Raw genomic sequence first — 25,933 nt, 5'->3', positions numbered from 1 at the left:
ACTGATAACTTTTCAGGATATGTATTCCACAAAGTACAAATTCAGAAACAATGTTAATGCATTTTACATCTGTTAAATATCTATTCCCTCTAAGCTTCGGGAAGTTCTTACGAAATTGCTGTAGAGAAATATTCTTTCTTAATATCTGTAATTAAAAAGCATAATTAGGTTAAATTGGAGTTATGAAGGAATTATCTAGCTATGTCAGTAATGACATAGCATAACAAATAGGATTTTCAGTGAGTATGGTGTTTTGAAAACAGATCTTACATAACTAGGGTAACAAAGTTTAGTAATTTACAGAGTTTTAGGTGACTGCTTAAATTGTATTTTTAAGCAGTTGATTTACAAAATTTTTAAAGATTGGAGGTTGTTTGTTTAAAGAGATTTATTACAGAATTTTGTGGAATTTCCATATTCGCCTTGTGAAATGTTAAAATCTAGATATTTTTTGTACAGCCCTCTCTTTCAACAAAATCTATATGAAATCCCCAGAACCTTCCATCCCCCTCCCAAAAAAGGAAATTTTCGTTTTTACAATAAGTATCCTTAATAGTATTCTTCAAAATAGCAGGATTTCTAATGCACTTTAAATGATTTAGTTCCCATGGCTATAGTTACTAGAATATCTGCTGCATAAGGGCAAGAATTGTGTTTTTAATATATATCCTCAGTACCTAGTGCTCAGTAGGTATTTGTTTACTCACCTACTACTGTGCGTATTCTAATGACATTCAGATCTTTATTTTTATTTTTATTTTTTTTGAGATAGAGTCTTGCTCTGTTGCCCAGGCTGGAGTGCAGTGGTGATGTCATAGCTTATTGTGGCCTCCAACTCCTGGGCTCAAAGGATCCCCCCACCTTAGCCTCATAAGTGGCTGGGACTAGGAGCATGTGCCATCACACTGGGCTAATTTTTTAAAAAGTTATTTTGTAGAGACCAGGTCAGGTCTCGCCATCTTGCCTAGGCCGGTCACAAACTCCTGGGCTCAAGTAATCTGCCCACCTCGGACTCCCAAAGTGCTGAGATTACAGGTGTGAGCTGCTGTGCCTGGCCTCCAATCTTTTTGCTTGCTGAGATGTAGACCCATATATCCCCTTATGCAGATTTTTTTAATTGACTTTATTTTTTAGAGCAGCATTAGGTTCATAGCAAATTGAGTAGAAGAGACAAGAGATTTCGCGTGTAGCCCCTGCCCCCACACGTGTAACCTCCTCCATTATCAACATTCCCCGCCAAAGTGGTACGTTTGTTACAATTGAGGAACCTGCATTGACACACCATTATTACCCAAAGATTATAGTGGCGTACATTTTATGGGTTTAGACAAATACATAATGACATACATGAATGCTTTCACCACCCTAGAAATCCTCTGACCTCCACCTATTTGTCCCCACACCCCCAACCACTTATCTTCTTTCTTTTATTGTCTCCATAGTTTTGCCTTTTCCAGAATGTCATACGTGTAGCTGGGCTTTTAAAATATGTAGCCTTTTCACATTGGCTTCTTTCACTTAGTAATATGCATTTAGGTTTCCTCCATGTCTTTATGGCTTGGTAATTCATTTCTTTAGGGCTGCATAATAATCTGTTGTCTAGATGTACCACGGTTGGTTTATCCATTCACCTACTGAAGGATGTCTTGGTTGGCTTCCAAGTCTTGGCAATTCTGAATAAAGCTGCTGTAAACGTCCATTTGCAGGTTTTTGTGTGGCCATGACTTTGTAACTCCTTTGGGTAAATACCAAGGAATGTGATTGCTGGATCAGATAGTAAGCGTATGTTTAGTTGTTTTGCTGCTGTTTTTTTGAGACAGAGTCTCACTCTGTGCCCTGGGGTGGAGTACAGTGGCACAATCTCAGCTCACTGCAACTTCCACCTCCTGGGTTCAAGTGATTCTCGTGCCTCAGTCTCCTGAGTAGCTTGGATTACAGGCACCTGCCATGACGCCCAGCTAATTTTTGGATTTTTAGTAGAGGCAGGGTTTCAATATGTCGGCCAGGCTGGTCTTGATCTCCTGACCTCAGGTGATCTGCCTGTCTTAGCCTCCCAAAGTGAAGAGTATCTTTAGTTTTGTAAGAAATTGCCAAACTGTCTTCCAGATTGGCTGTACCATTTTGCATTCCTACAAGCAATGAATGAGGGTTCCTGTTGCTCTGTATCCTTGGCCGGATTTGGAGCTACCACTGTTCTGGATTTTAGCCGTTCTTTTTTTTTTTTTTTTTTTTTTTTTTTTGAGACGGAGTCTCACTCTGTCGCCCAGGCTGGAGTGCAATGGTGTGATCTCGGCTCATTGCAACCTCCACATCCCAGGTTCAAGTGATTTCTCCTGCCTCAGCCTCCCGAGTAGCTGGGATTAGAGGCGTACACCACCACGCCCGGCTAATTTTTCTTTTTACTTTTAGTAGAGATGGGGTTTTGCCATGCTGGCCAGGTCAGTCTCGAACTCCTGACCTCAAGTGATTCGCCCACCTCGGCCTCTCAAAGTGGTGGGATTACAGGCGTGAGCCACTGCGCCTGGCCTGTAGTGGTATCTTACTGTTTTAAATTTGCATTTCCGTGATAACATGTGATGTGGAGCATCATTTCATATGCTAGTTGTTATCCGTATATCTCTTTGGTGGGGAGTTAGTTAAGGTCTTTTTGACTCTTTTTTTTTAGGTTGGGTTGTTTTGTTATTGGTGAGTTTTTGTTTTTTGTTTGTTTGTTTGTTTGTTTTTTTGGAGACAGAGTCTTACTCTTGTCCAGACTGGAGTGCGGTGGTGCCATCTCAGCTAACTGCAACCTCCGCCTCCCAGGCTCAAGCAGTTGTTCTTGTGCTCAGCCTGCTGAGTAGCTCCTGAGTAGCTGAGATTAGAGGAACGAGCCACCGTGCTTGGCTAATTTTTGTATTTTTAGTAGAGACGGGGTTTCGCCGTGTTGGCCAGCCTGGTGAACTCCTGGCCTCAAGTGGTCTGCCTGCCTTAGCCTCCCAAAGTGCTGGGATTACAGGCGTGAGCCACCGTGTTCGGCCAGGTTTGCATATTTTGGATAACAGTTCTTTTTTAGATATGTCTTTTGCAGATACTTTTTCTGTTCTCTATCTCAAAGCTGGCATTGCCTCTCTTCTTCACATTTACATTCATTTCCTTCTACCTTTAAGAGGTCTCCTTTTGGTCTCCAGCCTTACAGTCAGTTTTCCTACTGCAGTTTAAGTGAGCTTTCTAATAGGTGAACCTGACTTAAAAGGCTTTCAGTGTAAAGTTCTAAGTTCTTGATATGGTTCGTAAGTACATAGCCTCTCCTGAGCTGGCCTCTCTTGTTACTCCCCTGCCATTTTGGACTTTACTTGCAAGCCCCTCTCATCCTATTAAGCTCTATTATCTCAGCCTGGACATCACTAGCTGAGAAGCTCTTTGTGAACTCTGCACATTGAATTGGATGTCATCTCTGTGTTCCCATAGCACTCTGCTTGGTCCCACTGTAACATATCCTCCTGAATTATAATTTTTCTTTAGTTGTATGCCTCCCCAGATAGACTGTAATCTCTATGACGACTTGGTCATCCTTGTGTCTCAAGAGTTTAGGACTCTTTCTGGAACATAGGTGGTGCTCAGTAAAAAGTTATTGAGTGACTGACTCCACACTGTCCTTATTAAACTCTTCTAGCCTTTTCGTTGTGTTTTGTTTTTACCAAGGCATAGTGTTTCTTACAAACTTCTCTAGCCTTATTGCCTGTGTTTCCCCTTTGCCCTACCTAGGCCAACTGGGTTCTTTTGTTCCTTGAACACTGCTTTAGCATCTCTGTGCCTTTGGTCATGATTGTATTTAGCCTCTGAAATGTCTGTTTGTGCTACTTTGGGTAGATTACTGAACCTCTCTAAGCCTTTGTTCTATTAGTACATGAACAGTTATTAAGTATATTGCTGTTCCCTGCCTTCCCCTCGCCCCCCCAGCCCCTATGTCCTAATGCTAGGGTGTCAGTATAATTAAGTGGCTAAGAGGACAAGCCCTTAAGAGTCAGATCTGGATGTGTCTCTTGGCTCTATCACTTATTAGTTGTGTTTGTGACTTTAAGTTCCATGAGAGCAGGGACACACTGCCTACTTTGCATCTAAAAGCACATTGCCTAACACAGCAAGTATACAGAGAGTAATACTTCTCTAAATATTACCACTTACCTTCTAGTGAGGAAAGAAAGAAACAGAATTACAAATTGTGAAGTGTATTGTAAAGGAGTCAAAGTGCTGAAGAGACCAGTGGGGTGGAAGGGAGACCTGGTGTCCAAGGATAAGGAGCTAGCCCTTTGAAGGGGGAAGGAGTACATCTTAGATGGAAGATGCAGCCAGATAAAGGCCCCATGAAGTAGGGATGAATTTGGACTGCTCTAGGACCTGAGGAGTGTTGCTGGAGCAAATGGGTAGTAGAGAGACAGGTTGAAGAACTGTGCAGAGGGAAAGAGAGGAGAGATGCTGTGAAGTGTTAGCTGATATTAGCATCTGGCTGTTGTTCAAGGAGATTCTAGGAGAATACCTAGAGCAATATTAGGACTTTTATCTTCTAAATGTAAACTATTTTGTTGACATTTAGCCTAAATACATATGGAAGAAGTGCTCAAATCATGTGTACAGCTTGACATTTTCACAAAGGGAGGGCTATTGTAACCACCTCCCAGATCAAAGAAACAAGGAGCCACCCCCTTCACAGGAAACCACCTCTTGACTTTTTACACTATAGATTTATTTTGCCTAATTTTGTGCCTTATATGAATGGAACAGTAGACTTTGTACTCTTTCATTCTTTTGTTGTTGTTGTTGTTGTTGTTGTTGCTTTGAGACAAAGTTTCACTCTTGTTGCCCAGGCTGGAGTGCAATGGCACAATCTTGGCTCACGGCAACCTCCACCTCCCGGGTTCAACCGATTCTCCTGCCTCAGCCTCTCGAGTAGCTGGGATTACAGGCATGCACCACCACACTCGGCTAATTTTTTGTGTTTTTAGTAGAGATGGGGTTTCTCCATGTTGGTCAGGCTGGTCTTGAACTCCCAACCTCAGGTGATCCGCCTGCCTTGGCCTCCCAAAGTGCTAGGATTACAGGCGTGAGCCACTGCGCCCGGCCTGTACTCTTTCATTTCTGTTTGGCTTCTTTCACTCAACATTATGTTTTTTTGTGTGATTAAGGAGTATTATTTGCTTATCCATGACAAAGTTACCAGCTGAATAGCCATGTGTCCCAGTACTTCTTATTTTATTTTATTATAATTTTTATTTTTATTAGAGACGAGATCTCACTATGTTGTCCAGGCTGGTCTCAAACTCAAAGGCTTTAGCAATCCTGCCGCCTCGGCCTCCCAGATTGTTGGGATTACAGGTGTGAGCTGCCACGCCTGGCCCTTCTTTTGTTTTTTAAGTCTTATTCTTTTCCCTGGCCATCTCAAATACTTTCTGACCAGTATTTCTAGAATGATTTTTTTTTCCTTAAATCTTCAAGAGGCTCAGCATGGCGGCTCACGCCTGTAATCCCAGCACTTTGGGGAGGCCGAGGCTGGTGGATCACTTGAGGTCAGGAGTTCAAGACTAGCCTGGCCAACATGGTGAAGCCCTGTCCTTGTCTCTACTAAAAATAAAAAAATTAGCTGGGCATGGTGTCATCCCCCTGTAATTCCAGCTACTCGGAGGCTGAGGCAGGAGAATCCCTTAACCCGGGAGGTGTAGGTTGCAGTGAGCCGAGAAGGTGCCACTGCACCCAGCCTGGGCAACAGAGCAAGACTCTGTCTCAAAAAAAAAAAAAAAAAAAGTCTTCCAGAACTTTAGGTTTAATGTTACAGACAAGATATGACCAGAATAAAGCTGGCAGAAACCTTCCATTAGGTTTGTGGTTGCCCAGTCGTGTTTGAACTGACTTGTTTTTTTTGTTTTGTTTTGTTTTTTTGCTTATTCGTTTTTGTTTTGAACAGGGAGTCTGGGCACATGGAATAAACTGGAAAGAGAAAAACCTTTGGAGAACTAATTATATTTATAAAACAGATCTTGCCAGTGAGAAATACTTTCTTAAGGAGTTTAATGCCAGTCTTGAATTTTGTAGAAAATATTTCAGCGTACTTGGTATAGTTATTTATTAGTGTCACATCGACCACCTTGGTCTAGTGATGGTTGATACAGTAAATATAAGTGTATACTAGCTTCTCTGCAAAGACTCTACCTTGGAAAGATTACTTCAATAATTTATTTGACAAAATGAAGTAATCCTCTCCCTGTTAAAAACTTCTTCCTGGTTTCCTTCCTTTGTATTTCACATTAAATTTTGCCCTTTTGAATTTGGCCAGAACTCAGGCTTGTTGGGTAAGGTAGCTTTACTTTTAAAAACTTGTGAAGGGCCCTGATTTAGCTTTATTAGAACAACTTCGGATATCTTGTCTATACAGACGTTAGTTAATTTTTGCAGACTGTATTCTTTTGAGTTTGTGAGGGGAGGGGGGCTATCATAAATTTTGTTAACTTTTAAAATGTTTAAGATATTTTCAGCCGGGTGTAGTGCCGGGCGCCAGTAATCCCAGCTACTTGGGAGGCTGAGACGGGAGAATTGCTTGAACCTGGGAGGTGGAGGTTGCAGTGAGCTGAGATTGCACCACTGCACTCCAGCCTGGGCGACAGAGCGAGACTCTGTCTCAAGAAAAAATAAATAAGATTTTTTTTATAGTATAAAATGTCTACAAAATATGTAGCTTTTTGTGAATAGGCTGGTTTTAAGTTTCCTGTAAGTATCCATCTATTTGAGGAATTTTAAGAAAAAAAGTGAAAGCAAGGAGAAAATCGGCTCTTGAATTCTGTATTTGATGTTCTGTAGAAGTTACTAGCAATTCATTAACAGAAAATGTGGAGATATGATAAAATGTGCATTAAAATTTTTAAGTGTAATATTTTTTATTGCCAATAATTTTATGAAACATTGGAGAGATACCGAAATCCCTCCTCACCCCCAAACTATTATTTATAATCTGATTACTAAAAAGTAACCATCGTAGACATTTTGGTGTAGTCTGGGTGTGCTTCACATTTTTTTGTTTTACTCAGCCAAAGATATTTTAAAGTTAGTTTCTTTGATCTGACTTAAATTCTTGTGGTAGTTCTCATGATTATCATCTCTAAGAACTATATATGTTTGAACTGTGTACTGTAATTTCAGACGATGGAATTTGTGCCTACAGTCTCTGTTTCTTGCAGTTCTTGATGCTTTGTGTGCCTGTAGTTCAGTGGTCCCATCTCTCTCTGGTTTCTAATTCCAGACTTGCTCTCCGTTTGTCTGATCCTGCATCTTAAACCATTAAACTACATTCTGCAGTTTGGATGTCCTTCCAGTTTCTTTTCTGTTTCATTACATGCTACATACATGCATACATACATGAAAATATATACATCAATGTGCATAACTATTATACTTACCTATTTTTTTCTTTTGACCTAAATGAAATTGTAATCTGTATATTCTGTAGCTTTTTTTCTCCCCCCAACTTGTTTTTTTTTTTTTTTTTTTTTTTTTTTTTTGAGACAGAGTCTCACTCTGTCGCCGGGGCTGGAGTGCAGTTGGCCTGATCTCATCTCACTATACCCTCCAACTCCTGCGTTCAAGCAATACTCTTGCCTCAGCCTCCCTAGTAGCTGGGATTACAGGTGCCCACCACCATGCCTGGATAATTTTTGTATTTTTAGTAGAAACAGTTTCACCATGTTGGCCAGGCTGGTCTCCAACTCCTGACCTCAAGTGATCCACCTGTCTCAGCCTCCCAAAGTTGCTGGGATTACAGGCGTGAGCCACTGCTCCTGGCCTCTCTCCCCCCACCCCGTTTAAACAGTTGATTCTTACACGTTAGAAAGTCTGATGTATGAGTCCATTTTATTTAAAGAAGGCAGCACACAGTATTCTGTTGTGTGGACCATAATTTAACCACTTTCTTAGGATAGGGCTGTTTTCAGTTTACTATTACAAACAGGCATCCATACACACTCACTCCTTTGCCAACATTAGAGGATAGACTTTTTAGAGTCTCACTGTGTCGCCCTAGCTGGAGTTCAGTGGCACCATCTTGGCTCACTGCAACCTCTGTGCCCGGGTTCAAGTGATTATCTTGCCTCAGCCACCACTTTGACCTCTTTTAGCTGATTATTTTTGCATTTATCTTTGTCTTTAAATAACACGCCTCTATTGTTTCTAGATTTCAGTTTTTGGCTTTCTTTGTTGATTTCCGTTTGTGATTTTAACTCTTCTTGCCCCCATCACATGTGCATACCCTTCTCATTCCTACATTCCTAATTTAGTTAGTAACACTGCAGTTTTTTATTTGCTTATCCTGACTGTCAAAGTTATTCAGTTTGAGCCATGTAATAAACTGATTACTTCTTTCTCTGCATTTTTTAGTTTTTATTTTTTGTAGGTAATACCTTTTTTCTTCCTTCCTGTTTTGGCTTTGTTTTCTTCTGTGCTTACTGCTAATGCTACCTCACATTCCTTGCCGCTTGTCTAAATGTTCCATCAGGTCGTTTGGATGCCTTCAGTTGCTCTCTTCTAGCATAAAGTTGTCATTATCTTCAATAGTTTCTTTACCTTTCTCCTAGATGCAGTCTTCTGTTTATTGTAACCCCATTCTTTTTCTTGGTTATTTCCCTTGTATTTGAAGAGCTTATCTTCCAGGAGCTTCCTAAGAACATATCCAGGGGAGGTAGTATTTTGAAACTTTGCGTCATCATTCTGCCCTCAACACTTTCGAGATAGTTGGGTATAGAATTCTAGGGCATAATTTTCTTTGAGAATTTTAAAAGCATTGTTCTGTTGCTTTCTGACTTTGGATGTTGCTGCCTGAAAGTCCAAAGTTCTTGTTTTCTGATTTATTTATTCATCCAAAAAGTATTTATTGGAGCCTGTACTATGTGCCAGGCACTGTATTAAGTTTTTGGGATACATAATTGAGCCAGACAAAAATCCTACCTTCCAATTGAGGACAGGGGGCGCCTATAACAACAAATAAAAGATAATAAGTGAATTATATAGTCTGTTAGAAGATAATACATTCTTTGCTGGGAAGAGTTAGGAGGCATGAGATGGGCCAAAGATTTAGGAGTACACAGAGGGGCAGTGGGCAGGGTGCCGCTTGCTATTTTAAATAGAGGGTCTGAGTGAGTGTCATTGAATGTAACAAGTAAAGATTTGAAAGTTAGGGAGTTAGCCACATGGATATTCAGGAGAAAAGTATTTTAAGACACAGGCCCAAAGGAGCAACCTAGCATTGCCATTGAACAAGGAAGTCAGTGCAGTGAGTAAAGGGGAACAAAGTAGGAGATGAAGTCAGAGAGTAATGGGAACACAGCACCATGTTGTATCCTTATACATAATGGCCCCTTGTGGGCTATTTTTAGGATTTCAGCTTTTACTCTAACATGGGTAGCCAGTGTAGAGCAGAGATTTATGTCATCTGATATAAAACGGAGCTGGATTAATTAATCTAATTGCTGTGCTCAGAACATATTAGGTGGTGAGGGTGGGAGACATAGCTGGGAACAATGAGACTGGTTGGGAGGATATTGCGGTAATCCAGATGAGAGATACTGGTGGCTTGGACTAGATGGTAGTGGTAGAGGTAGGGAGGAATGGTTGGATTCTGAATACATTTTGAAGGGAGGTATAATGAGATTTCCTGACTGTTTTAGATGTATGTTGTGAAAGAGAAGAATCAAGGCTGACTCGAAGGCGCTTGACCTGAGTAACTGGAAGGATGGAGTCTCTATTAATTGAAAAAAGGAAGACTCTGAGTGGAGAGACTTTGGGAGGTGATAAGGAGTTTCTCTTTGGCCATCCCCCTGAAGGGGCAATTGGATTTACAAATCTGGGGTTTCAGACAAATCTGGAGCATTGTGTTTATTTTTAAAATCTGGGCTGGAGATAAAAATTTTGAAATCCTTAGCATGTTGATGGAATTTAAAACTAGGAGACTGAATGAGATCACCAAAGTACCAGTGTACATAAGAAAAGAACATCTTAGGGTGTAAGGGTGGGAGACAAGGATGCAAACAGAGAGACTGGTTTGGAAGAGATTACAGTAATTTATAGGCAGCTACAATTTCAATAATTTGGGGAGAAGAGCAGGAATAAAAGGAAGCTGAGGAGTGACTGGTGAGATAGGAAAACCAAGAGTATGTGAAGTCGGTGAACAGAGTTTATTAGGCAGGAGCCCAGTGATCCGTCAACTCTGTCAGGTGTTGCTGACAGTTCAAAACTTGCAATTTAAATACAAACAAAACCACAGAACCATTGAAATTCAAATTACTGATTCACTAAAATATTGGATACTGTCAGGCTGAATTTTAGTCTTAAAACTGCACTTATGGGATTGACTTACGGTTATGAAATTGACTGTTACCGGGCAGGTTCTTTTTGAGTTAAGCATACCTTAATTGCCCTGTATCATGTGGTCGTATGAAATCTTAATTTTTTCACTGACATACAAGTGCTTTAGTGGAAACCATGATGGCATTTAGGCTTTGCTTCACGCAAATGAATTATTTATGTTATTAGATCTACCTCAGCTTTTCTCTTTAGCTTGCGTAGAGAAAATAGGACCAACTTAGAGCCAGTGTGGCCATAAATATGAATAGAGGCATTTAATTACATGGCTAACAGGTGTATTCAGATGATTCAGAATGTGCTGATACTGTTTTTTAGACTATTAAAAACATGAAAGTAAAATATTAAATTTTTAGAGAAATGTGAACTCTTTGTCAACAGAATCTTAGTTTGAGGGAAATTAATATAGGTTGTTAATTCTTCTGTTACATCCTTAGTTGAAATAACTAAAATGGTTTGCCTGGAGTTTCAGGTGGTACTGCTTATGTCAACACGGATTGTAACTATTTCAGCTGAATATAATTGAATTTTAATAAGGCTCCATGATTTTTTAAAAGATGGCATTTCTTTCCTATAAATTCCATTACTTTTTTCTATTTTACTAGTAAAGAGCCATCAATCAAAATATATCAGACTCACTAATGTGACTTTTTTACCATTTCTTTAATTTCTTTAGTCTTCCTAGCAATATGCTTTTATGCTTAGTTTAATATCACAAATATAGATTACTGCTAATTTTGATCTGCTGTAAAATTTTTTTCTCTCTCTCTCTGTGTGTGTGTGTGTGTGTGTGTGTATACATACTTACCTACCAGATTTGTCAGATGTAATGTGAAGTTGAATGAATTATATGGTAGAGTGTAGAACTAGGTACCATGAATTTTTTAAGTAAGGTTTTAAAAAGCACAGCTTAAATGCCAAGATGGAGTAAAAGAGCAAGCGTGCACTGGAATGTGAGAATTTTGTATCCTGAGAGAATGTAAAACATAAGGTAGTAAATGGCTGTATTCAGATAACTAGGTAAATAGTATTTGAATGCTTTTATATAGACACTGAGACTTGGTTATATTGCAGATTAGTTTGTAATCAAGACTGATGTTTCAATAATTTTAATTTCAAGTGTGTTGCTAAAAAGTTTTAAGGTTATTTAAAAATTTTAGTAATGTGTGGTATGAAATAAAAAGTTGAAAAAGCCTGTTTGGCCCTCTGTCTGGTTCTGTTGCTCTTCTCTGCTCTTTCCTCTCCATGATACTTACTTTGCTTTGATTTCATATCTAATGATTTAATGGCAGACTTAGAATATGTGATTCTATCACTTTGATGGAAAGTAAAGGTTTAATTTAAAGACTTTAGGAAGTTTATTTTCTTGACACGTTTTTGTAAATATGGAAAAGATGTTTTGAATGCCAAATTAAATATTACATACCAGGGTAAGTAAGGAGAACATACATACTGTTTTTTAGGGTTATTCAAAAGAACATGAGATTAGAGACAACAAAACATCTGGCTGTGCTCGTATTTATTTCAAGGCACTGTATTGCCCAGGCTGGAGTGCAGTAGCTATTCACAGACACAATCATGGTGCAGTACAGCCATGAACTCTTGGGCTCACGTGATCCTCCCTCTTCAGTCTCTTGAGTAGCTGAGACTACAGGCATGTGCCAGCTTGCTCTTACTTTTTTTTTTTTTTTGAGATGGAATTTCACTCTTGTTGCCCAGACTGGAGTGCAATGATGGCACGATCTTGGCTCACTGCAACCTCCCCCTCCCGTGTTCAAGCGATTCTTATGCCTCAGCCTCCGTAGTAGCTGGAATTACAGGCACCTGCCACCACACCCAGCTAATTTTTGTATTTTTAGTAGAGACAACTTTTTACCACGTTGGCCAGGCTGATCTCAAACTCCTGACCTCAAGCAATCCCGCCAGCCTTGGCTTCCCAAAGTTGTTGGGATTACAGGTGTGAGTCACCATGCCTGTCCTTGAAATCTTTTTTTTTTTTTTGAGATGGAGTCTTGCTCTGTCGCCCAGGCTGGAGGGCAGTGTCATGATCTGGGCTTACTTCTAGCTCCGCCTCCCGGATTCACGCCATTCTCCTGCCTCAGTCTCCCGAGTAGCTGGGACTACAGGCGCCCGCCACCGTGCCTGGCTAATTTTTTGTATTTTTAGTAGAGACGGGGTTTTACTGTGGTCTCGATATCCTGACCTCATGATTCGCCCACCTCAGCCTCCCAAAGTGCTGGGATTACAGGCGCGAGCCACCGCGCCCAGTCGAAATCTATTTTCTTAAGTAAGGTGGGGATAAATGTCTAACTTTGGTCATTGGAAAGGTTAAATGAGAACATATGTAAACCATTGAGTCTACCTGGCACTTAGTAGATGCTTAATATGTGTTTGGGGCAGTTCTTCATTAATGAAGAACTGTATTTAGCTTGCTGACTCTGGAACCCGTTGAGACTAGCAGCAAGACCAAAACCAACAACCAAGGTCCAAGGAAAGACGTGAAAATTAAGCATGAAAATTTATATAGAGGGGTTAAGGAGTTACAGGAGTAATGTAATAAGAATTTATGTGGCTCTTCCTACTTAAGGGAAAGGGAAGGGAGTGGCCATTCTTGCCTTCAGTCTCTGTTGGCTTGCTGGAGATTGAGGATACCTATATATTTTGGAAAATGCTTTAGCATATCAGAAGGTTATCTGCAAAGGGTTGAGAATGAAAATGGCATTAGGCTTTTCTTTCACTTACATCATTGAATAGCAGAAGACAGTGGGCATAGCTTACTTAGTTCTTAGAGAAGAGGGTTGTGACCAGGATTGTAAACTGTGGAATTTATGGAAGAGCTTCAGACTTAGACTAAGATGGAGAAGTTAATCACTTACGTAATCCTTTCAGAAACTTTCTTTGAAGTATTGTGATCACACCACAAAATTAAGGATTCAGGTGTAGTTAGGTTTGATTAATTGCTTTGACAAAGTTAGGAGCTTAGTACAATCTTTATTGTGCCTAGTGGGAAAGGGAAAGTTTTACTATTGGCATGTTGAAGGGCTTGCATTGTTTTAGGGGGATCTTACACTTTATTTATTCTTTCCCAGACAGGGTCTCACTCTGTTGCACAGACATAGCTCATTGCAGCCTTTACATCCCAGGCTCAGATGAGCCTCCCACCTCAGCCTCCCAAATAGCTGGCTCTACAGCGGATGCCACCACACCCAGCTAATTTTTTTGTATTTTTTTTGTGGAGATGAGGTCTCAGTATATTGCCTAGGCTTGTCTCAAACTCTTGGGCTCAAGTGATCCTCCCACCTCAGCCTCCCAAAGTGCTGGGATTACAGGTATGAGCCACCAAACCCCATGTATATGCTAATCTTTAGCTTGGGTGGAAGCCTCAAAATAAAGTGACTTAGCAAGTGTTGTATTTTGCTTTGAACACATTTAAGTCGGGATTTGCCTTTCCTCTTTGTCGTCTGTTGACAACAGCTTTCCTGGGTTTCCCTCATCTCCAGTAATCAATCTTTCTATACCTATTTAGTGTAACTACTTCTGTAGCTGCAAAGTTTTCAGAATTATCTTCAGGAAAAATGGAGGTTTTAGGAAAAACATACAATTTTTAAGAAATCATTTTATTGCTTTGCTACAGTTCTGGAAGCTATAGATTGTTTAATTTATTGTCCTTATAACAGTGTTTGATTTTTTAACTTTTGGCATTTTAACTTGTTGAATTTTTAAGAGACTTGCCTTGATTTTGTCATTGTGTAAGAAGAAGCAAGTAAGTCTTCAAATAGAAGCAATGTTTAATTAACATTTTAACGTAAAACATTTTCTACATAATACCTGCCACAATATCAAATGAGTTTGGAAAATACCCTTTTAACCTAAAGGCATTCTGGGAACAAGAAAAGCCTTAAGTGTTTTGAATGGAGGAGTTTTATTTAAGATTTCTAATGGAAAGAGCAAATTTGTAATCTGATACCTATAATTTTATTTTATATTTTATTGTTTCTAAGAATAATTTTTGTTTTACTAGAGATTGGGTAGTGATAATCGCATCCTACCCTTTCTTTTTTTTTTTGAGATGGAATCTTGCTCTGTCTCCCAGGCTGGAGTGCATGCAGTGGCACGATCTTGGCTCACTGCAGCCTCCGCCTCCTGGGTTCAAGTGATTCTTCTGCCTCAGCCTCCCAAGTAGCTGGGATTACAGGCACACGCCACCATGCCCGGCTAATTTTTGTATTTACTTAGTAGAGACAAAGTATCACCATGTTGGCCAGGATGGTCTTGAACTCCTGACCTCAGGTGATCCACCTGCCTTGGCCTCCCAAAGTGCTAGGATTACAGGCGTGAGCCACCACGCCCAGTTGTTTTTTTTTGTTGTTGTTTTTTACTAAATTAAGAATAAACATGTTTTACTTTTTGCTCATTTTGACTGTTTTCACAGTTGTTAATCAGACTAATCTTTATAAAGCAGTTTATTGTCCCCTTTGGAGAAAATACAGCTAAAAATCACCAGTATCCTCATATAGGTAACTGATTCATTGGTCTGATGTTGTAGCCCTCTTGATTTCTCACCCCGTCCCTCATGTCTGTGTGCTATTTGTAACTTCATTTACAATATATTATGATTTTTTTCCATATCTGACATTTCTCCATTTTAAACTTTTATAAGTAATTTATAAAAGGAAACAAAGATTACCACGTGAAATTGAGAATAAAAGTTTATCTTTCTGCTGTTAAGTATGCTAAGGTGGTAAGCAATGACTGAATGCTCTGAAATTACTAAGACAACATTAAAGGCTGATTCTAAAATGTTTTTGTTTAGATTGACATCTACTTAAACTATATACCAAACTGGGCTTGGGACATAGGCTTTAGAAAGTGTAGGTAATAGTGCATTCTTGCTAAGTTTTGGATTTTTGCCAGTTTTGGATTCTATGGGCTTGTTTTAAGGTACTTCTGTGAACTTTTCAGCTTTTTGTAAAGCTAGTGTAAATATTCTACCTAGTTGAGAATTAAAGGTTTATTGTGCTAAAAATTAAATGGTGGTTGATTCTTGGCAGACATGTTTGATCACCTTTGCAAGGTTAAGGCATCTTTTGGAGTGTGTTTCTTGGAATCTACAAATTCTGGGTCTCTGACTAATTGATGACTTGGCAATTAAATCAGGTCTCAGCTGAAAACTTAAATATTCTGGAATATGTACCATCCATGATACACGTAAATTACCCATCTCAATCTAGACAAAAGCCAGTTGAGGCTGGAAACAGTCCAGTTTTACAGCTCAACAACTGGTGGAGCCGGGGTCTGAATCCAAGTGTAGATGACTCTAGAATGCTTCCACTTTTCTGAATTAAGTAGAGGGGCCTGTCCATAGATGGGTGGTTTTCAGAGTGTGCTGTAATTACAGGCTCTGTACAGATCTTTTGGAGTTTGGTAAACAGTGAAATATCTTTTGCTTGAGAAATAATCAGTCATCTTTTTGTTGTATACATTTTGGTTCTGTTTGGAAGAGTTTCTCTAAAATATATGAAATTTCCTTCTCTAGGGAAATTTAAGACCTGTCAAATGAAAAAATATTAGAAAATAAAAATACAGACTGGGCACAGTGGCTCAGCACTTTGGGAGGCCAAGGCAGGCTGATTGCTTTAGCCCAGGAGTTCGAGACCAGCCTGGGCAACATGGGAACTCCCTATCTTTACAAAAAATACAAAGAAAATTAACGAGAGTGGTGGTGCCAGCCTGTGGTCTTAGCTACTGGGGAGATTGAGGTGGGAGGATTGCTCGAGCCCAGAAGACCGAGGCTGCGGTGAGTGGAGATTGTGCCACTGCACTCAGACCTGGGCAACAGAGTGAGACCCTGTCTCAAAAAAAAAGGAAAAAAAGTAGTTGTGGGGCTGACTGTGTCTATTTTCAATTATATTTCTTTTCCTAATGCTGTTTTGTGCAGCCTGTATTGTAAAACGAGGTTGGGGTGATTGAACACACTTAATAGAGTGAGGAAGTGGTTAGAGTTAAAATTTCCTGCTGAAAGTGGGTAATCTGCAATTCCTTGCATTGGGTTCACTCCTCACTGCCAACTCTTGCTGCATTTTGAGGCTGCCCTAAGCATGATGTAATGACAGGTTAAACCTCTGCGCGCACTAGCTGATGCAATGCAAATCTGAGGCCCAGGGCTTTATTGGGGCAAGGGTAGTGCTTGTTTAAAAACAAAACAAGCTACTCTGCGTTTAATGAGGCCATTTAAGATGGCTTTCCCAGAGTGGGAAGAGAGTATAATCTCTTAGGAGGTTTAAGTAGGAGTTTAATGTGGCAGAAGTGTGCTTACTACTTTTCCTGCAAAGTCTTTTCACAGTGGGTAAGGAGAGTTTAAAATATAATGCCGATAGGAGTAGAAATGAAGTGAGCTAGAATTGAGGAAATATGGTAGTTGATGCCCGGTAAATAGCTGTTGAATGAATTAGGGAGAATGTTTTCACTCTAAAAATTTAGAGTTCGCACGATAAACCTGGAGCGTAGCGCCAGTGTGGCCACGCATTTCCCAGATACGCTGTAGCTCTTAGATCGAAACCATAAGAAACTGCCGATATTCGACTGTTCTGACCTACCGAAAACAGCATGGTTCCACCTAATTTTAAACTGGTGGAAATGCTGAGGAAGGTTCGATGTCGCTGGGGTGGGATGGGGTCAACGGCGGGGTGGCGGGGTGGCGGGGGCTCCCCCACGCCCCCGGCCTTTGGCTGGGGGGCGGGGCTTGCGGGCACGGCCCCACCCTTGCGCGAGCAAGACGGGCACCGCCCTGTGCGCCGCGCGCCCTGAACTGGCCCTGGCGCCCCGGGTTGGAGTAGGCGTTCCCAACTCAGGCCCAGCCCCGGCCGAGGCTCCAAATGGCTCTCCCGGCAGGCAGGCTCCTGCAGTAACCCTTGAGCTGGCTCAGGGAGCGCACTTCCTTCTCAGCCAGCGCGTCGCCCCCTGCATCCGTGGCCTCCACCGGAGCTGGGCAGGAGCCTACCCAGTGAATCTGGAGAAAACAAACTTGGGAGACAGACGAAAGCTTAGGGCACATTGGAGGACAGCGCAGCTGTGGCTCCCATTTTTGGAGATGCAGTCGAATTTGAGCTCACAGGGAGGTGTGGTTGCCTCCTGGGGATGGAAAGGCTTCCTTTCTCCACCTCTGTAACTGGTGCTTCTGAGAAGTAAATGGTATTTGGATCCTGACCTCAGACGCGAATTTGGGTCTTCTGTGCTTAGGAGCAGAAAGAGCCCAGGAGGGGCCTGTTCCTTTACTTCTTGGGGGAAACGCAATGCGTGGCCTGACTTCTCATGACGGGAAAGGCTACTCCACCTTCTCTGTACTCCTGGAGGGGAGTCTTGTTCACATGTTTACCAGCGGCCAGGACAAGGAAGAGAAAAGGTATTGACATTAAGAGGATGGGTTGCTGAGGCTGTGAAACTTGAACGCTATTAGTCAGTGGAACCTGCCTGGCTTAGGGAATGGCTGCAGCAGAATCGAGCCGTTTCCGAGGTTCTCAGTCATGTTTCATTTGGGCTGCTGTGCTTTTTTCTGTTTAAATCAAACTTCAGGTTACGTCATGACTTCTGCAGGGCTGTCCTTGGTTCCTACTGCAGGGCGCCTGTGTGGTTGGGATTCCTTTTCTGTTTCAAGATGGAGCTGGGTTCCACCCTTGGAGCTTTGAGAGGCTTTAACAGTTGCTGTCCTGTAATACCTCCGTTCCCAAGAAATACCGTTCACATTTCGCTTCTTTTTCACACTTTCAATAGGAGTTAAAATGTGCTTTCTACAGTGTTTGGAAAATGGCAAAGATATATTGTAATGTGAGCCCGAACTGTTGTTGATAGATGTATAACTATTGCTAGGTCAAGAAATTGTGAACAACAGTGTTTTGCTTGGTCCGTAGCTATATTGTGTTAAATATAAACTGAGTTTACTGCCCTTGGATGTGATTCTTCGGTTTGATTTAGTAATTTGAAAGGCATTGGTTGACTAGACTGTTTTTTGCCCAAGGAACCACTTTGTAATTGTTACGCTGCTTACTGAAGTAAACTGGACCATGCAGTAGGCATACAGCATACAGCCAGGGTGTTTTGGCAATGCTGAGCCCACTGTTTTACAAGTGACATAAAATGGATGTCATATGTACAAAGAATCTACTGAGAGGGAAACCGGATTACAGGAGAGCTCCCTTATAGTCCTTTGTCAGGGGACAGAATATCTGGGTCACACTGGGCTTCAGATTGAGAGTTGATTCATGTTCTGAGTCCATATGATGAGACACATTACGATGGAATTGTCACTTTTGTTGCCTCTTGAACTTTAAAATATCCCTTTAGTGACGTGGAATTAATCTTTATTTTTTCCTTCACCCCTCAGCCCTCATTTAAGCTATCAGTTGGTAACCACTTGGGTAATCTAAACCCAAGTTGCATTTATTTGGTCACATTGGTAACCAACATTGCTTCTTAAAAGTTCCTTGCAACAGAATGACTATAATTGAGATAAAACATTAATTTTGAGGCTTTAATTTTGTAATATGGATTAGTGGCCGGGCGCAGTGGCTCATGCCTGTAATCCCAGCACTTTGGGAGGCCGAGGCGGGTGGATCACGAGGTCAGGAGTTCGAGACCAGCCATGGTGAAACCCTGTCTCTACTAAAAATACAAAAATTAGTCGGGCATGGTGGCCGGCCCCTGTAATCGCAGCTACTTGGGAGGCTGAGGCAGGAGAATTGCTTGAACCTGGGAGGCAGAGGTTGCAGTGAGCCGAGATCGCGCCATTGCACTCCAGCCTGGGCAACGAGCAAAACTCCATCTCAAAAAAAAAAAAAAAAAAAATAGATTATGGCATAGTAGAGTTACTAGGAGTGCAGTCTTAGGACATTGACTGATCTTTTTTTTCACCCCCAAGACAAATAGTGGCCTGCCATTTTCCAGCCCAGGTAGCTTCCTGGGAAAAGTTGCTTGTTTTATCTTTGACTCAGCCTGACTAGTTACATTGTCGATTATTTCTTCTAGATGATATTTACCTGTTAAATAATGTTTATTACTCTGCTGATGAATGTTTTCAGCAACGCTGGAGAACGCTGGACAGAAGGGGTTCTTCACCTGTTGACTCCATCCCCCACCCCCAGTATGGCATATATCTCTGCCGTGCTATCATCTTTATTCTTTCCTTTTTCATTGTCTCTTCCTGACTGTCCTCCTTTGTTCATTATGTCTGACACGTATTGTGGATTGAAAGTAGAACAGAAAGATATACTTTCTCTACCAGACTAAAAAGTTTTGAGATGGCCCTCCATTTCTCCCATGCCTCACTTCACCTTTGTTGTGTTTTTATTTATTTTTATATTTTCGCCACCTTCACTAGCGAGTACATCCCCTCACTCTTGAGGTGGGCACTGATCAGTAGGAAATAAGATTAATACCTGGCTGGTGATAATTTGGGGGGGGAAGAATTAATTAGATAGAGATGGATAATGGGATGGCAGCGGACCTTTCCCCTTGTGACCCTTCCCTTCATTTCCAAAATACACCTCTAGAGTAGATAATTGCTTACTATTAAGAAGAGTTAATGGAAGGTGATACTCTGATTCTTTGGCATTGGAACTACATTCAATCCGCGGTATCCTCGGATTAGTTCTAGGACCCCCTTCTCCATACCAAAACGTGAGGATGCTCAAGTCCCTGATAGAAAATGGTGTCATATTTGTATGTGCATATTCTCCTGTATAATTTAAGTGATCTCTGGATTACTTAATACAATGTAAACAATATGTAAATAGTTGTTATAGACTGTATTTTAAAAATTTTGTATTCTTCATAAATTTTTCTGAATATTTTCAATCCATGGCTGGTGAAGTCCTCGGATGCAGACCGTGCGGATAACAGAGTGCCGATTTTATACAGGAGTTCACCTGTAACTCCCTGTACCTATCAACAGCTGACTCCAAATTAGAAAGAAATAGAGTAAGGGAGCCTCAGGGAGAGTCCTAGCAAAACGGATTCGATTAAACTTAAGTTCCTTGTATAGTTTCTTTAGTTGTTTATGGTCCATCTTCTATTTTAGCATTTATTATTCCATGTAGTCTATCCAAAGACGATTAAGGAAGTTCCAAATGTTTTCCGGAACATTTTGAAAAGAGAGCTTATCCAGTGTACAGATCCTAATAAAGTGCACATTCAGTGTAATTTTATTTTTTTAATATCTTACTTTTTTATCCTATTTTTCTTCCTCTTTTGCTCAGTAAATTTTGTATGAAACTTTAAAAGGACTTATGGCATGTAAACATTATTTATAAAGTAAGTCATGGTTATAATTATTTTTCTCCTGCCTCCTTATGTATTTATTTCAGAAATGAGCCGTCAGACTGCTACAGCATTACCTACCGGTACCTCGAAGTGTCCACCATCCCAGAGGGTGCCTGCCCTGACTGGCACAACTGCATCCAACAATGACTTGGCGAGTCTTTTTGAGTGTCCAGTCTGCTTTGACTATGTGTTACCACCCATTCTTCAATGTCAGAGTGGCCATCTTGTTTGTAGCAACTGTCGCCCAAAGCTCACATGTTGTCCAACTTGCCGGGGCCCTTTGGGATCCATTCGCAACTTGGCTATGGAGAAAGTGGCTAATTCAGTACTTTTCCCCTGTAAATATGCCTCTTCTGGATGTGAAATAACTCTGCCACACACAGAAAAAGCAGACCATGAAGAGCTCTGTGAGTTTAGGCCTTATTCCTGTCCGTGCCCTGGTGCTTCCTGTAAATGGCAAGGCTCTCTGGATGCTGTAATGCCCCATCTGATGCATCAGCATAAGTCCATTACAACCCTACAGGGAGAGGATATAGTTTTCCTTGCTACAGACATTAATCTTCCTGGTGCTGTTGACTGGGTGATGATGCAGTCCTGTTTTGGCTTTCACTTCATGTTAGTCTTAGAGAAACAGGAAAAATACGATGGTCACCAGCAGTTCTTCGCAATTGTACAGCTGATAGGAACACGCAAGCAAGCTGAAAATTTTGCTTACCGACTTGAGCTAAATGGTCATAGGCGACGATTGACTTGGGAAGCGACTCCTCGATCTATTCATGAAGGAATTGCAACAGCCATTATGAATAGCGACTGTCTAGTCTTTGACACCAGCATTGCACAGCTTTTTGCAGAAAATGGCAATTTAGGCATCAATGTAACTATTTCCATGTGTTGAAATGGCAATCAAACATTTTCTGGCCAGTGTTTAAAACTTCAGTTTCACAGAAAATAAGGCACCCATCTGTCTGCCAACCTAAAACTCTTTCGGTAGGTGGAAGCTAGACACATGAAGGTAAATAAAAAGAAAGGCTGTTAAATACAGGAAACAGTTGCATGTAGTAACACTAATATATTTAAAAATAAGTCAACAGTAAACCACTGAAAAAATGTATGTATATACACCCAAGATGGGCATCTTTTGTATTAAGAAAGGAAGCATTGTAAAATAATTCCGAGTTTTGTGTTTGTTGTAGATTGATTGTATTGTTGAAAAAAAGTTTGTTTTTGCGTGGGAGTGTGTGTGTGCGTGGGTGTGTGCGTGTTTGGGTTTTTTTCCTTTAACTGACAAGCCATCTTGAGTGGTCATGGGCCACTGCTTTTCCCTTTGTGAGTCAATACATAGTGCTGCTGTGTGCTTTTTTTGTGTGTGTGTATTTGCTAATTTTTATTAATTTTAGTTTTTCATTAAATAAATTTGACTTTTCTGTAATTCAGGTTTTTCCTTTTTTGTACCATTTTAAAGTTAGTATCTTTTGATATGCATATTTGTTTATGGTAAAAAATTTATAACGTGTTCAATATTTTCTTTTCCCCCATTAATCAGTTCATTAGAAATATTTTAAAATCAGCTATTTTGTGAAGCCATGAGTTCCAGAAAGTAAAGGTGACATCGGAAAAATGATCAAAAGCTATTTAAAGCATCTATAAGATGCTCTCTTTCTGTCTTCTACAGATGAGTCACACCTTTGAGCTTAATCTTTGAAAGGTTAGAGAATAAATTGATTTTTATAAATATTGCAAATCAGGCTTTTGTTTCCTTTTTCACATATCTTGGACAAATCACATGTTTTAAAATTTGTTCTTGTATTTATTGGTTTTGCAGAAGAAGGCATCGTCATGCACAGTATTTGTAATTAAAAGCAAATCATTTGTTTAAAAGCAGTTTGCAAAAAATGTTTTTGGTCTTTTATAATTCTCATTAAAAGAATATCTGGCAAATTAAAAAAATCTTACTGTGTCTGCTTTAGCTCTAAGTTTGATAAAATCCAAAGTTATTTTCCTGTTTCATTCCATACTTTAATTATATAGCAGAAAGCTGTGTGTTGTCATTTTTAAGTGTGGTAGACTTATACTCTAAATCACAGCAAATAACTGGGTATATGACCTCTGGATTAGTCTTTCCCATGCCCTGCCTCTCTTGCCCACATTTTGATTCTTACAAGTGTCAGGAGAATGACTAAAATGCTGACCACTTTTCACCTCTTTAAAAAAGCACAATGATATAATAAATTCACTATTTCATAGCCTAGTGGCTAAGAGCCTTGGTTCTGCAGCCAGACTTCCCGGCACCTAACTGCCAGTCTCGGCTCTACCCCACTAACCAGCTGTGTGACCTTGGGCCCCAGTTTCCTAATGTGTAAAGTGGGGTTAAATTATGGTAGATACTTAAAACCTTTAAATGGGGCACAGGTATGTTACCTGAAACAGTGCTTTGCTCATATCAGCATCCAGCGAATGTTAGCTACCATTATGCCTTCAGTACCATGTAGTTAACTGTTGCTAATTACTTTGAGGCACATGGCAAGATTCTGAAATTGCCTTCTGAATGGTGAAAGAGAACTTTGTGTGGTTTTTATGGGTACTGTAAGCCTAGAAAGTCAATGAAAATTTGGACTTCACCCTTATCCCACCACTGATTCTGGATAATTTTGGATAAGAGTTTATTTCTGTTATCCATTTTCAGAAAAGATGATTGTGTAGTCTCTTCCTTACATAAATATTATCTTTTGAACTGGTTATAATGTGCTTGTGGAGCTTTTTTTTTTTTTTGAGACGGAGTTTCACTCTTGTCACCCAGGCTGGAGTGCAGTGGCATGATCTCGGCTCACTGCAACCTCGGCCTCCCGGGTTTAAGCGATTCTCCTTCCTCAGCCTCCAGAGTAGCTGGGACTACAGGCACGTGCCACCATGCCCGGCCAATTTTTATATTTTTAGTAGAGACGGGGTTTCACCATGTTGGCCAAGATGTTCTCAAATCTCCTGACCTTGTGATCCGCCTGCCTCCCAAGTGCTGGGATTATAGGCGTGAGCCACCGCACCCGGCCTTGCGTAGCCATTTTTATGGTGAAAGAGAATAACAGTTCAACCACAGATTTATATTCAGGTCTGTTCATTAGCATGTGCTTGGAAAAAGTGACTTTTATTCCATATTTAATGTTGTATGGTGAAAGGGTTACATTACAATATGTAAAAGGGCTCCCAATATCTTTCAGAATAAACGTGGCTGGACGCTGTGGCTCATACCTGTAATCCCAGCACTTTGAGAGGCCAAGGTGGGCAGATCACTTAAGGTCAGGAGTTCGAGACCAACATGGTGAAACCCTGTCTCTACTAAAAGTACAAAAAAGCCAAGCATGATGGCATACCCTATTAGGGAAGCTGAGGCAGAGGAATCCCTTGAACCCAGGAAGCGGAGGTTGCAGTGAGCCAAGATCATATCACTGCATTCCAGCCTGGGTGACGGACTGAGACTCTTGGCTCAAAAAACAAAACATTGGGTATATTCGTGGAGGTATATCATTTTGTAGTTTTACTATTGTTTTGATTATAAAGTTCATGTAGACTTTGGAAATTATAAAACTGCACATACAATTGAGATCTGTAATCTTAGCTGTCCACTCAGGTGACATTTTTATTTTTCCAGTTTTTTTTATGTGTATGTACATGTGCTCATCCTCTGTCACCCAGGCTGGAGTATAATGGTGCAATCGGTTCACTGCAGCCTCAAACTCCTGGGCTCAAGTGATCCTCCCATCTCATCCTCCTGCGTAGCTGAGAGTACAGGTGTATAGATAGCATCATGCTTGGCTAATTAAATTTGTGGAGATGGGGTCTCCCTATGTTGCCCAGGCTGGTCTCAAACCCCTTGGGCTCAAGTGATCCTCCTGCCTTGGCCTCCTGAAGTGCTGGGATTACAGGCATGAGCAGCTGGCTCCAGCCACATGTCTATTTTCAAAGATATTGGGAGCCCTTTTATGTATTACCGTGTAGCCCTTTCATCACACAACATGATCATCTGAGTGTTTCACCACTTTAATAATCTTGGAAAAATAATTTTTGTTAGTTTGAGGATTCACTGTAATTTTACCTGGGTTCTTGCTGGATATAAGTAAACCATGAACATATCTGTATGTTTTCTGTTTATAATCTTGGGATTATTTTTTACACACTTCATCATTGCTTTCTGGAGAGGTTCCAGAGGACACCAGTAACTGTGTGAAGTTTTCCATTTTCATTTTCACCTCATGTTTGCTAATTTAAGCAAATTAAGGTAGTACATTTTGTGTTTAACAGTTAATAAGCTTGACATGTTAGTATTAACTATTTGCATGTGGGTCTTCATATTCTTAGCCTATAGAGGTAAGATCTATAGCCATATTTCTTGGTCCATTACACATTTGATTTATGAGGCATAACTCTTGTCCTGAAATTGCTTGTTATAACGAAGACTTCCTCCATTTCTTATTTTTGGTGTCTTTCAGGAGGCTGTACAAGGGGTAGGTATGGGAGATACTTATTAACTTTGTTCTATTGCTTTTATACCCTTAAACTTGAAATTGTCCTATTTAATCATGGGCCAGTTTGGTGTGTTAATTGTTGGGGAACAGTTTTTCCTTTGTAATTTTTATTGTAATATGTATGATTTTAAGACCCACATTTCTGCAGACTTCAAACGTATGTATGTGGCTGTAGATAGCTTAGCTCACCAAAATAATAGTGTGCCGCCTCCAACCCCCAAAAGCTCTTCATATTCAGAAACATCTGCAGTGATTCTACTAATGGTAGAATTCTATTTCATTCACACTCCTGATTAGAAGAATTGGTAAGTAATCCAAATTAAGAAAATAATGGATCAAATCCAACATACCTGGGGGGTCAGTCTGTGACTGCTGCATTAGAATGGACATAAAAGTAATGTCGAAACTCGACAGGGTGAATAGTGTGTGTGAACTACCACGCAGGACTGTGGTATTTGTGTAGGTTAAACATGAAAGGTACAGATAGAGTGTTACAGATACCCGGAGTTTGAAGCTTTGTCATTCCCCTCCCCACTCATCCAGTGTGCATGTTCAAAACACAAAGGAGTATTTGGTAGTTTACTGCTTATGATCCTAACCTGAATTTACCAAAAGAAACGTACGTTTATCTAAAAATGGCACCATCCAAACAAAATTCCTTATCAAGCATCTACTAAGATTTGGTGGCAAACAGTGTGGGTTGTAGATTCTAACTGCCTGGGTTG

At 40.5% G+C, this 25,933-nt stretch overlaps 2 protein-coding genes across 7 annotated transcripts in view; one reads left to right on the top strand and one right to left on the bottom strand.

Moving 5' to 3' along the window:
* Positions 1–22,638, top strand: part of SIAH1 (siah E3 ubiquitin protein ligase 1) — an 87,789-nt gene extending 65,151 nt beyond the window's left edge. For 5 of the 6 annotated variants that reach the window (XM_019012300.4, XM_063700187.1, XM_063700186.1 and 2 more), the window contains one exon: positions 20,736–22,638. In XM_019012300.4, the coding sequence (XP_018867845.1) occupies positions 20,738–21,586 (849 nt within the window). In that variant the 5' untranslated portion in view covers positions 20,736–20,737 and the 3' untranslated portion in view covers positions 21,587–22,638. Of the gene's footprint in view, positions 1–17,130; positions 17,780–20,735 lie in introns of those variants that run through there. The other variant, XM_004057617.5, reaches the window with a different exon arrangement.
* LONP2 (lon peptidase 2, peroxisomal) overlaps positions 20,159–25,933 on the bottom strand; it is a 119,043-nt gene continuing 113,268 nt past the window's right edge. Inside the window, exon 17 of the mRNA XM_031002551.3 lies at positions 20,159–21,689. Within this exon, the coding sequence (XP_030858411.3) occupies positions 21,570–21,689 (120 nt within the window). The 3' untranslated portion in view covers positions 20,159–21,569. The remainder of the gene's footprint in view (positions 21,690–25,933) is intronic.

Source organism: Gorilla gorilla, chromosome 18 (assembly GCF_029281585.2).
Source record: "Gorilla gorilla gorilla isolate KB3781 chromosome 18, NHGRI_mGorGor1-v2.1_pri, whole genome shotgun sequence".
NCBI classification, from domain to species: domain Eukaryota; kingdom Metazoa; phylum Chordata; class Mammalia; order Primates; family Hominidae; genus Gorilla; species Gorilla gorilla.
This window is presented reverse-complemented; position numbering and strand designations above follow the sequence as displayed.